Raw genomic sequence first — 13,283 nt, 5'->3', positions numbered from 1 at the left:
GCTGAGGCAGGTACAATGACCTTTAGCATTCCAATAGGTCACTCATAGGCATGTGACATGATTATGCATTGATTGCTAAAACTCTGGCTTCTCTATTGTAAAAGCCATACAAGCGGGAATTAGCTGAGATCAATGGGGTGTGTAGATAAGCCTTTTGTCATCTCATTAATGGTAAACAGAACTGTTCAACTACTTGGCCGTTCCTTTGAAATAATAATCACCTGAGAACTTTCACAAGTCCAGCATTTAGGAAACTAGCCAAGTTCACATAAAAATTGTTTTGTAGATTTTAGGGAAAATTGTGGCTAACAAGGACTCATATTTCCAGTGAAACTAGCTCATACTTGTGTCATATCAGAGCTGTAGAATTTTTTTTTTCCACATTGTTGTCATGAACCCCTTTCCTCTGCCCCATCTCAGCTTCCTCACACACGCACACTATCTCCCGTCTCGCACACAGGCACTCCGCGAGCGTGCTCGCTTCCCGCTCCCTCGCTCCGCCCCCTGAGCGCGAACGCTCTTTTTCCTCCATCGGGCTTCCACGCCCGGTTTTGCTTTTACGAGCTCTCGCTCGTAAACGATCTCCCCCCTCTGGCGCACTCGGCTCTTCAGCCTGAACATTATGACCACCTTGCAGTCACGCGCTTTCTATCCCCACATATTAGTTTCACCTGCACTCGTCTCGTCACCTGTCATTGTTCACACCTGCACTCGCCCCTATATAACTCACTAGTCTTTCGTTTGTTTAGGGTTGGTTATTGTATTTAGATTCCCGTGTTTTGACCCTCGCTAGTCGCGTCTAGTTTTGACTTCCCCACTCTTGATTACCCTCGTAGCTTGCCAACTCCCTATTCCTCTCGTTTCCCTGTCTTTCGCTCCCGCTTATCCCGTCTTGTCTTGTCCATAGTTGTTAACTGTTTTCCCCACTTCGACCCCCGCTATCGTTCACCTCCCTCACTAGATCTGCCCCCTTGTTCATCTCTTTGATTCCCGGCTCTTGACCCTACGCTTCCCACGACTACTCTTCATTGGATTTGCCCCTTGTATGTACTTTTGCCTGCCTGCAAATAAACGCAGTTTTTGACTTACATTGTGACTGTCTCAACTTGTGTGCGTTACAAAATAACCAACCTCACCGTTGACAGTCACAATGCCCCACGCTAAGGAGTCGCGCAGCTCACTAGAGCGGAGGTGCACGTCACATTCGGGCGCGGAGCTACAGTGTGGAGAGATGACCACGCGCTCACGGCCCAGGGGCAGCAGGTATGCGCTATTTCTGATTTTTTTACCCGGTTTCACCTGTGTCTGCCCCTGAGCCCGTTTATGCATGTCTGAGCGCCGTGAACTCTCCACCCCGGAGAGGTTTTATGGCTCTTCCGACGCAGACCAAGGGGTTTCTATGCAAGGCAGCGACATTATGGACCCAGCGGCCCAACTCGTGGGTTTGCGTCAGGGAGCCAAACCGTGGAGGCTTATATTATGGATTTTTGTGTCCTGGCGTACCAGGTGAAATTTAATGAGGTGGCTCTGAAGACCATTTTTCAATGTGGTCTGAATGAGCCAACCTCATCATTAATGCCTGGTGGTCGCTGTCCCCTTAACCTGGCTCAGTTTATTGACCTCGCCCTACTGTACTCTGGTTCCTCGTTCACTGTGGGGAGGCAGACACTGAACCAGCGCTCCACACCAAGACCCCGTCTCGAAGCCTACCACGGCCCCGTCTCGAAGCCTGACACGGCCCCGTCTCGAAGCCTGACACGGCCCCCGTCTCGAAGCCTGACACGGCCCCCGTCTCGAAGCCTGACACGGCCCCAGTCCCTAAGCCTGACACGGCCCCAGTCCCTAAGCCTGACACGGCCCCAGTCCCTAAGCCTGACACGGCCCCAGTCACGAGGCCTGTCACGGCCCCAGCCTCGAAGCCTGGCACGGCCAGCGAGTCAGCGCCCATGCCCGCCACGGCCAACGAGCCAGCGCCCATGCCCGCCACGGCCAACGAGCCAGCGCCCATGCCCGCCACGGCCAACGAGCCAGCGCCCATGCCCGCCACGGCCAACGAGCCAGCGCCCATGCCCGCCACGGCCAACGAGCCAGCGCCCATGTCTGCCACGGTCAGCGAGCCAGGGCCTGTAGCCTCGACCGTCCCCATGGCCACGTCCCCTGTTGGCCGAAGACGTAAGAGAAGGAAGAGGGCCCCTTCTCCCCAGTCTCGTCTTGTGCTCAAGACCGCAGAGGGTCCCGCAGAGTCTCCCACAGCTCTGCAGACCTCTGCTCCGCCCTCAGGGTCTCCCACGGCTCTGCAGACCTCTGCTCCGCCCTCGGAGTCTCCCACGGCTCTGCAGACCTCTGCTCCGCCCTCAGAGTCTCCCACGGCTCTGCCGGGTTCTGCTCCGCCCTCAGAGTCTCCCACGGCTCTGCCGGGTTCTGCTCGCCCCTCTGAGCCCTCCCGGGCTCCGCCTCACGAGCCTCCTAGGGCTCCTCCTCACGAGCCTCCCAGAGCTCTACCCCTCAAGTCCCTCAGGGCTCCACCCTTCAAGCCTCTCACGGCTTCGCCTCTCGAGTCTCTCAAGGCTCCATCCCTCGAGTCTTTCATGGCTCCACCCCTCAAGCCTCTCATGGCTTCGCCTCTCGAGTCTCTCAAGGCTCCATCCCTCGAGTCTTTCATGGCTCCACCCCTCAAGCCTCTCACGGCTTCGCCTCTCGAGTCTCTCAAGGCTCCATCCCTCGAGTCTTTCATGGCTCCACCCCTCAAGCCTCTCACGGCTTCGCCTCTCGAGTCTCTCAAGGCTCCATCCCTCGAGTCTTTCATGGCTCCACCCCTCAAGCCTCTCACGGCTTCGCCTCTCGAGTCTTTCATGGCTCCACCCCTCAAGCCTCTCACGGCTTCGCCTCTCGAGTCTCTCAGGGCTCCATCCCTCGAGTCTTTCATGGCTCCACCCCTCAAGCCTCTCACGGCTTCGCCTCTCGAGTCTTTCAGGGCTCCATCCCTAGAGTCTTTCATGGCTCCACCCCTCAAGCCTCTCACGGCTTTGCCTCTCGAGTCTCTCAGGGCTCCTCCGCCTCTCAGGGCGTCCCCTCTCGAGTCTCTCAGGGCTCCTCCGCCTCTCAGGGCTCCGCCCCTCGAGTCTCTCAGGGCTCCTCCCCCTCTCAAGCCTCTCAGGGCTCCCCCTCTCGAGTCTTTCAGGGCTCCTCCTCCTCTCAAGCCTCTCAGGGCTTCGTCTCTCGAGTCTTTCAAGGCTCCCCCTCAAGCCTCTCGAGCCTCCCAGGGCTCCCCTCCAGAGCCTCCTACGGCTCCACCTCCCGAGCCTCCCAGGGCTCGGCCACTAGAGGCTCCTATGGCTCTGCCTCCCGAGCCTCCTACGGCTCCCCTCCAGAGCCTCCTACGGCTCCACCTCCCGAGCCTCCCAGGGCTCGGCCACTAGAGGCTCCTATGGCTCTGCCTCCCGAGCCTCCTACGGCTCCCCTCCAGAGCCTCCTACGGCTCCACCTCCCGAGCCTCTCATGGCTCTGCTCCCAAAGACTCCAGAGCTTCCTAAGGCTCCGCCTCTTGAGCCTTCCACGGCTCCACCACCCGAGCCTCCTACAGCTCTGCTCCCTAAGACTCCAGAGCCTTCTAGAGATTCGCCTCTCGAGCCTCCTACGGCTCCGCCTCTCGAGCCTCCTACGGCTCCACCTCCCGAGCCTCTCATGGCTCTGCTCCCAAAGACTCCAGAGCTTCCTAAGGCTCCGCCTCTTGAGCCTTCCACGGCTCCACCACCCGAGCCTCCTACAGCTCTGCTCCCTAAGACTCCAGAGCCTTCTAGAGATTCGCCTCTGGAGCCTCCTGCGGCTCCGCCTCTAAAGCCTCCCTTGGCTCCACCTCCAGAGCCTACCAGGGCTTCACTCCTGGAGCCTTCTACGGCGCCACCACCCACGGCGCCACCTCCATGGGCTCCACTTCCAGAGCCTTCCAGGCCTTCGCCCCTAAAGCCCCCCTTGGCTCCACCTCCAGAGCCTTCCAGGCCCTCGCCCCTAAAGCCTCCTTCGGCTCCACCTCCGGAGCCTTCCAGGCCTTCGCCCCTAAAGCCTCCTTCGGCTCCACCTCCAGAGCCCACCAGGGCCTCGTCCCTGGGGCCTCCTGCGACTCCACCTCCCTCGGCTCCATCTCCTGAGCCTTCCTCGGCCCCGTCTCCTGAGCCTCCCTCGGCGCCGCCTCTTCGGTCTCTCAATTCCCCGCCTGCCGAGTCTCTCATGGCTCCGCCTTCCAAGGCTCAGTCTCCCAAGTCCTCCACGACTCCGCCTTTCACGGCTCCGCCCCCTGAAACCTTTCCTCACTGGGTCTTGCCTGCTCCCCTTGTTACCGTTCCTCTACCTGTCCTGTGGCCTCTTCCCTGGCCTCCGGACCCTATTCCTGTCCGGTGGTCACCTTCCAGACCCCGGACCCAGTCCCTGTCCTCCAGTCTCCTTCCAGACCTCCTGACCCAGTCTCTGCCCTAAGGCTGCCCCCAGATCTCCCGACCACCCGCCTGTCCACTATGTTCCCCTTGACCTTGCATTGAACTGCCCATTTGACCCCCATGGACTGTTTCATTTTTCCTTTATGCCTTCTGTCCCCATATGGTTTGTGTGTTTTGTGTGTTTCTGTTCCCCATGAGCTCACACGCTCGTTCTGTTCCCCGCGAGCTCACACGCTCGTTCTGTTCCCCGCGAGCTCACACGCTCGTTCTGTTCCCCGCGAGCTCACACGCTCGTTCTGTTCCCCCGAGCTCACACGCTCGTTCTGTTCTATCGCGCTCCACGCAACCCAGCGTGGCCGTCAGGAGCCGTCCTTTTCAGAGGGGGGAGTACTGTCATGAACCCCTTTCCTCTGCCCCATCTCAGCTTCCTCACACACGCACACTATCTCCCGTCTCACACACAGGCACTCCGCGAGCGTGCTCGCTTCCCGCTCCCTCGCTCCGCCCCCTGAGCCTGAGCGCTCTTTTTCCTCCATCGGGCTTCCACGCCCGTTTTGCTTTTACGAGCTCTCGCTCAGTAAGCGATCTCCCCTCTGGCGCACTCGGCTCTTCAGCCTGAACATTATGACCACCTTGCACTCACGCGCTTTCTATCCCCACATATTAGTTTCACCTGCACTCGTCTCGTCACCTGTCATTGTTCACACCTGCACTCGCCCCTATATAACTCACTAGTCTTTCGTTTGTTTAGGGTTGGTTATTGTATTTAGATTCCCGTGTTTTGACCCTCGCTAGTCGCGTCTAGTTTTGACTTCCCCACTCTTGATTACCCTCGTAGCTTGCCAACTCCCTATTCCTCTCGTTTCCCTGTCTTTCGCTCCCGCTTATCCCGTCTTGTCTTGTCCATAGTTGTTAACTGTTTTCCCCACTTCGACCCCCGCTATCGTTCACCTCCCTCACTAGATCTGCCCCCTTGTTCATCTTTTTGAGTCCCCGGCTCTTGACCCTACGCTTCCCACGACTACTCTTCATTGGATTTGCCCCTTGTATGTACTTTTGCCTGCCTGCAAATAAACGCAGTTTTTGACTTACATTGTGACTGTCTCAACTTGTGTGCGTTACAATTGTTATATATTATACAGTACACTGTGCTGAATCTTTGTGTCTGTATGTTTCCTGTGTGCAGGTGCCCACGGAGTGAGAGAGGAGCCTCAGTTTGTGACGGCCCGTGCAGGAGAGAGTGTTGTTCTGGGATGTGATGTGAGCCATCCCCTAAATGGCCAGCAGACTCCCTATGTGGTGGAGTGGTTCAAATTCGGTGTGCCTATCCCCTTCTTCATCAACTTCCGATTCTATCCTCCTCATGTGGACCCTGAGTATGCTGGTAAGCACTGGCATTGTTAATTAATCTAGGATTGAATCCCAATTTGAATACTATTTAAAGTATAATTGCAAAAATAAAAAAGGATGCGCTGCAATTGAGATGGTAAACTTTTATGTTTGAAATAGGCCACTACTTCAGCATTAGGATGCATTGAAAGGTTAAAAAATTGCATTTTGTTAGCACATCAGTGAACCATTGCAAACCAATCCTCTTCTGTAGAGCAGGCAGTTATTGCCATTAGTCATCCAAAAAGCATGCATAGTTGCATGATTCAAAAATCTACCCAAAGTATTACACCATCAGATTACTATGATTTTGGATGCACTAATCCTAATTTTGAAATCTATCCATCCATCCATCCATCCATCCGGGCAGTAGAAGAGTTTAGGAAGACTGTTTGAAAACAGTTGTTGGTGATGCTAGTGGCACAGCAACCACACTTTACCTTTAAATTAATTCTGAAGTTTGTATAACAAAAGTAGTATTTTATTTAAACAGGCTAACAAGTGTTGCTAATGATCTAATGTACTCATTTTTTGTAAGGTTGAATGGAATCACAATTTATAGTTTATTACTTAACTTGAAATTCTCTTGTCCAAGGCAGAGAAAAAGAGCCTGAACAGCTCTTGACATGGATTGTGAAAAGCTTTAGTAATGGCTGCTTGCTATCATGGCATTCAGTCTCTTTCAAAGTACATTATAGAATCTTAATTACTGCAGATCGTCTGCTGGCCGCCTGGGTGAAAAATCACCTATTGTCAGCACTTCTCAAAGCACACACTCTCCACTACACATGGCAGATTATTTGATTACTTGACAGGTATGCCACACTTTATTGTTCTGTATATTATTATAATGTACTGTATAATATATATATATATATATATATATATATATATATATATATATATATATATTAGTCAAGTCATTTTTATTTGTATAATATATATATATATATATAAACTAAACAAAAAAAACTTCCCTTTTTAAGGACACTGTATTTTATATCTAAATGAATAAAAATCCAAATAACTTTACAGATCTTTATTCTAAAGGGTTTAAACATTGTTTCCATGCTTGTTCAATGAACCATAAACAAATAATGAACATGCACCTGTGGAATAGTCATTAAGACACTAACAGCTTACAGACGGTAGGCAATTCAAGTCATAGTTATAAAATCTTAGGACACTAAAGAGACCTTGGACACTAAAACACCAAAAGAAAGATGCCAAGGGTCCCTGCTCATCTGCTTGAACATCCCTTAGGCATGCAGCTTGGAGGCATGAGGACTGCAGATGTGGCCAGGGCAATACATTGCAATGTCAATACTGTTGGTCCCAGACATGAGGGCTAGGGCCATTCCATCCCGAAATGTCTGGGAACTTGCAAGTGCCTTGGTAACATCTTGGGGTAACATCTCACAGCAAGAACTGGCAAATCTGGTGCAGTCCATGTGGAGGAGATGCACTACAATACTTAATGCAGCTGGTGGCCACACCCGATACTGACTGTTACTTTTGACCCCCCCCCTTTGTTTAGGGACACATTATTCCATTTCTTTTAGTCACATGTCTGTGAAACTTGTTCAGTTTATGTCTTAGTTTTATGTTCATACAAATACTGTATTTACACTTGTTATGTTTGCTGAAAATAAAAGCAGTTGAAAGTGAGAGGACGTTTCTTTATTTGCTTTTATTTGAGTTATAATATATATATATATATATAGCCAAGTCAAGTCATTATTATTAGTATTGCACTTTTCACAACATACTGTACATCGTTTCAAAGCAGCTTTCCAGGCAATCATGCGTTAACAAAAAAATTTAACTAATATCTATACATTTAAATTGTGTCTAAATATTAAATAATATTTGTATTTAGAACCCCTTTGAGCAAGCTGAAGGCAACTGTGGCAAGGAGCTCAAAACTCAATAAGATGTTGGTTAATGGAGAATAATGACCTTGGGACAAACCAGGCTCATGTGAGGGCCAGTTTCCCTCTGGCTATACAACATGAATATAATGCCAATATTAGTTATTTGTGTGCAGTGTAAATCATGGTTTAAAATTTGTAAATTAAGTAAGTGTTACGGTCCAGTGTTTAAAAAAAATTATTTAATTTAATATTTGTTAAATAGGTAAGTGAGGACCCAAAAGTGATGTAACCAAAAACAGAGTCTTTTAATGATTGTTCAGGAAGCAATAATGAAGAACACAAAGTCTTCTCCTTGAGAGGTATACAAACAAACAACCCGCAGAGGGGGCGATAATAAACAGAACAAAACAAGTGCTTCCTTAGGTAGCTTCAGAGCGAGTCCTTGGGCAACACTCAGGGTATGCAGTGAAGCGGCTACAGGCTGCGGGTCTCCCCAGGGGCCGACCGGAGTCGTGGATAGATAGCGGATACCAACTCTCTTGTAGCGTCAGAAGAACTGGGCAGAAATAGTGGAGATGGTTAGCAGAGAACGGATAGTGATGAACGGCGGATGCCAACAGGACAGGACTCTGGACAGAGCCAAACAAGACTGTAGTTTGCTTCTTGTGAGAGAAACTCTAGTGAGAATCTGACAAAGAACGCAGCGAGAGCAGGGAGAGAAGTAGAGAGCTAATCAGAGGAAAGAGGGAACAGGTGGGAAGAGAATTAACGAGGAATTCAGGGGAGATGAGGAACAGCTGGAAGAGGAGAGAAAGGAAAGGGAAAGTAACATATAACGATCAGCAGAGGGTGACAGAGTAGAGGGAAAGAACAGAAACGAGACATACCATGACAAGACAAGACAAGACATGACAGTACCCCTCCCTCAACAAGCGCCCCCTGGCGCTTCCGAGGAGGAGACCTGGCGGTTACGGAGGAAATCATCGATAAGCGAACAGTCCTTCTCTCCTCGGGTCCGTATCCCTCCCAATCCACCAGAAACTGATGACCACGACCCCGAGCGCGCATGTCCAGAATCTTGCGGACCCTGTAGATAGGAGCGCCTTCAACACGAACGGGGAGAGAAGAGGGACGAGTGGGAGCGCGAAGAGCGGGCTTAACACAGGAGACGTGGAAGACCGGGTGGACACGGCGAAGATAGCGGGGGAGAAGAAGACGCACCGCGACGGGACTAATAACCTGCGAGATACGGAACGGACCGATGAAGCGCGGGGTCAATTTACGAGAGACAGACTTAAGGGGAAGGTTGAGAGTGGAAAGCCATACCTTCTGGCCGCGACAATATCTAGGGCTCTTAGTTCTACGCTTGTTAGCTGCTCTCACAGTCTGGTCCCTATAATGGCAAAGAGCTGACCTGACACCCCTCCAGGTGCGCTCGCAACGTTGGACAAAAGCCTGAGTGGAAGGGACGCTGGAATCGGCGAGCTGAGACGAGAACAGCGGAGGTTGGTACCCGAGGCTGCTCTGAAAAGGAGACAGACCGGTAGCAGACGAAGGAATCGAATTATGGCCGTATTCTGCCCAGGGAAGGTGCTCAGACCAGGACGCGGGGTTACGGAAAGAAAGGCTGCGCAAGATGCGACCAACAGTCTGATTGGCCCGTTCGGCTTGACCGTTAGATTGAGGGTGGAAGCCGGACGAGAGACTGACGGAAGTCCCAATCAAGCGACAAAATTCCCTCCAAAACTGAGATGTGAACTGCGGACCTCTATCCGAAACAATATCAGACGGGAGGCCATGAATTCTGAAAACATTTTCGATGATAATTTGCACCGTCTCCTTAGCGGAGGGGAGCTTAGCGAGGGGGATAAAATGGGCCGCCTTAGAGAATCGATCGATAACCGTGAGAATGACTGTTTTGCCCGCCGATGTAGGGAGTCCGGTGATGAAATCTAAGGTGATGTGTGACCACGGTCGAGAAGGAATAGGAAGTGGTCTGAGAAGTCCGGCCGGAGGAGAGTTCCCAGACTTGGTTTGCGCACAGACGGAGCAAGCCACCAAGAAATGACGCGTGTCACGTTCCCGAGTGGGCCACCAAAAACGCTGGCGAATGGAAGCAAGCGTGCCTCGAACGCCGGGGTGACCAGCCAACTTGGCCGAGTGAGCCCACTGATGGACGGCCAGGCGGGTAGGGGCAGGGACAAAGAGAAGGTGTCTAGGACAGGTGCACGGCGAAGGAGTGAGAGTGAGCGCTCGTTTAACCTGCCTCTCAATTCCCCAGACAGTCGACCCAACGATACGTCCCTCAGGGAGAATCCCCTCGGGGTCCGTGGAGACCTCGGAGGAATAGAGACGTGATAAGGCATCAGGCTTGGTGTTCTTGGAGCCTGGGCGGTAGGAAATAACAAAATCAAATCGAGCGAAAAACAGAGCCCAAAGAGCCTGGCGCGCATTAAGTCGTTTAGCAGAACGAATGTATTCTAGGTTCCTATGGTCAGTCCAAACGACAAAAGGAACGGTCGCCCCTTCCAACCACTGTCGCCATTCGCCTAGAGCTAGGCGGATGGCGAGCAGCTCGTGGTTACCCACATCGTAGTTACGTTCAGACGGCGACAGGCGATGAGAAAAGTACGCGCAAGGGTGGACCCTGTTGTCCGAGAGAGAGCGTTGGGAAAGGATGGCTCCCACGCCCACCTCTGACGCGTCAACCTCTACCATGAACTGTCTGGACAAATCAGGAGTAACAAGGATGGGCGCGGACGTAAAGCAGTTCTTGAGAAGATCAAAAGCCCCCTGGGCGGAAACAGACCATCTAAAGCACGTCTTGACGGACGTAAGGGCAGTCAGGGGAGAAGCCACCTGACTGAAATTACGGATGAAGCGTCGATAGAAATTAGCGAAGCCGAGAAAGCGCTGCAGCTCGACGCGCGACTTAGGTACAGGCCAATCTAAAACGGCTTGGACCTTAGCGGAATCCATTCTAATACCCTCTGCAGAAATGACAGAGCCGAGAAAACTTACGGAGGTGGCATGGAAAGTGCATTTCTCAGCCTTCACGTAAAGACGGTTCTCTAATAGGCGCTGGAGGACGCAACGAACATGCTGGACATGAACTTGGAGTGACGGTGAGAAAATCAGGATATCGTCGAGGTAAACGAAAACAAAGATGTTCAGCATATCTCTCAGGACGTCATTAATTAGTGCCTGAAAGACAGCTGGGGCGTTAACGAGGCCGAAAGGAAGAACCCGATATTCAAAGTGCCCTAATGGAGTGTTAAACGCGTCTTCCACTCGTCCCCCTCCCTAATGCGTACAAGATGGTAAGCATTACGCAGGTCCAACTTAGTAAAAAACGTAGCTCCGTGCAAGATCTCGAAAGCTGATGACATAGGAGGGAGCGGGTAACTATTCTTAACTGTTATGTCATTCAGCCCTCGATAATCAATGCAGGGGCGCAAGGAACCATCCTTCTTTTGAACAAAAAAAACCCCGCCCTGGCGGGAGAGGAGGAGGGGACAAGAGCATCGAGAGCTACAGATAAATAATCCTCGAGAGCCTGACGTTCGGGAGCCGACAGCGAGTAAAGTCTTCCCCGGGGGGGGAGTGGTTCCCGGACGAAGTTCGATATTACAATCATACGAACGATGCGGAGGAAGAGAAGTGGCCCGGGACCGACAGAACACCGTCCGCAGATCGTGATACTCCTCCGGCACCCCCGACAAATCACCAGGCTCCTCCTGAGAAAAAGAGACAGAGGACATAGGGGGAACAGCAGACATTAAACATTCCACATGACAAGAGACATTCCACGAAAGGATAGTATTCTTAGACCAATTAATAGAGGGATTATGTCGAACTAGCCAGGGATGGCCTAAAACAATAGGGGCGAAAGGGGACTGAAAAATAAAAAAAGAAATGGTCTCGCTATGATTACAGGAGACAGTGAGGGTCAAAGGTAACGTCTCACGCTGAATCTTGGGGAGAGAACTACCGTCCAAGGCAAACAGGGCCGTGGACTCCTTTAAGTCCATGAGGGGGATACCATGTTCCCGAGCCCAGGTCTCGTCCATGAAGTAGCCCTCCGCCCCAGAGTCAATCAAAGCCCTGCAGTTGGCAGAAGAACCGGTCCAGCGGAGATGGACGGGAAAGGTAGTGCAAGACCTCGAGGGAGAGACCAGAGTTGTAGCGATCACCAGTAGCTCTCCTCTTACTGGCGAGCTCTGGCTTTTACCGGGCAGGAGGTAACAAAGTGAGTAGCAGAACCGCAATAGAGGCAGAGACGGTGGGTGATTCTCCTCTCCTTTTCCTTAGCCGAAATGCGGATGCCTCCCAGCTGCATGGGCTCAGAAGCTAAGGTGGTGGAGGAGGATGGTAGTGCTGCGGAGAGGGGAGCAAAGGAAAATGTGGACTCCTGATCACGAACTCGGCGATGACGGTCGAACCGTCTCTCTAGGCGAATGGCGAGCTCAATCACGGAATCCATGCTGGAAGGAACCTCGCGGGAAAGAATCTCGTCCTTAACCTCCGCGCAGAGACCCTCCAGAAAACGGGCGAGCAGCGCCGGCTCGTTCCAGTCGCAGGAGGCAGCAAGAGTCTGGAACTCAATGGAGTAGTCAGTAATGGATCGCTTACCCTGACGCAACGACGACAGGACCCGGGAAGCCTCTTCACCAAAAACGGAGCGGTCAAAAACCTGTATCATCTCCTCCTTATAATCCCGATAACAGTTAGTACATTCAGCCTCCGCCTCCCAGATGGTCGTTCCCCACTCTCGAGCCCGTCCAGAAAGGAGAGATATCACGTAGGCGATACAGGCTCTGCTCTGGGAATAAGTAGTGGGCTGGAGAGAAAAAACAATGTCACACTGGGTGAGAAACGCGCGGCATTCAGATGGCTCACCAGCATAGCACGGCGGGTTATTAATCCTGGGTTCCGGAGGCTCGGGAGCCCTGGGGGCGACCGGTGGCTCAGGGCGAAGAAGTATCTGTCTCGTGAGATCGGAGACCTGAGCAGCCAGGCTCTCAACGGTGTGCCGCGCCGCAGACAGCTCTGCCTCATGTCTGCCCAACATCGCTCCCTGGATCTCGACGGCTGACTGGAGCGAGGCCGGGGTCGCTGGGTCCATCTTGGTCGGATTCTTCTGTTAAGTAGGTAAGTGAGGACCCAAAAGCGATGTAACCAAAGTCTTTTAATGATTGTTCAGGAAGCAATAATGAAGAACACAAAGTTTTCTCCTTGAGAGGTATACAAACAAACAACCCGCAGAGGGGGCGATAATAAACAGAACAAAACAAGTGCTTCCTTAGGTAGCTTCAGAGCGAGTCCTTGGGCAACACTCAGGGTATGCAGTGAAGCAGCTACAGGCTGCGGGTCTCCCCAGGGGCCGACCGGAGTCGTGGATAGATAGCGGATACCAACTCTCTTGTAGCGTCAGAAGAACTGGGTAGAAATAGTGGAGATGGTTAGCAGAGAACGGATAGTGATGAACGGCAGATGCCAACAGGACAGGACTCTGGACAGAGACAAACAAGACTGTAGTTTGCTTCTTGTGAGAGAAACTCTAGTGAGAATCCGACAAAGAACGCAG

At 52.1% G+C, this 13,283-nt stretch overlaps 1 protein-coding gene across 6 annotated transcripts in view; it reads left to right on the top strand.

The window, feature by feature from the left end:
• LOC127632010 (protein turtle homolog B-like) overlaps positions 1 to 13,283 on the top strand; it is a 122,632-nt gene that overhangs the window by 23,977 nt on the left and 85,372 nt on the right. For all 6 annotated transcript variants that reach the window (XR_007969038.1, XR_007969039.1, XM_052110462.1 and 3 more), the window contains exon 2: positions 5,620 to 5,817. Coding sequence is in view for 4 of the 6 variants with exons in the window: in XM_052110462.1 (XP_051966422.1) it covers positions 5,620 to 5,817 (198 nt within the window). In the remaining 2 variants the exon portion in view is untranslated. The remainder of the gene's footprint in view (positions 1 to 5,619; positions 5,818 to 13,283) is intronic.

Source organism: Xyrauchen texanus, chromosome 38 (assembly GCF_025860055.1).
Source record: "Xyrauchen texanus isolate HMW12.3.18 chromosome 38, RBS_HiC_50CHRs, whole genome shotgun sequence".
Classification (NCBI taxonomy): Eukaryota; Metazoa; Chordata; class Actinopteri; order Cypriniformes; family Catostomidae; genus Xyrauchen; species Xyrauchen texanus.
Note: the sequence above shows the minus strand (reverse complement) of the source record. Positions and strands in the feature narration are given on the sequence as shown.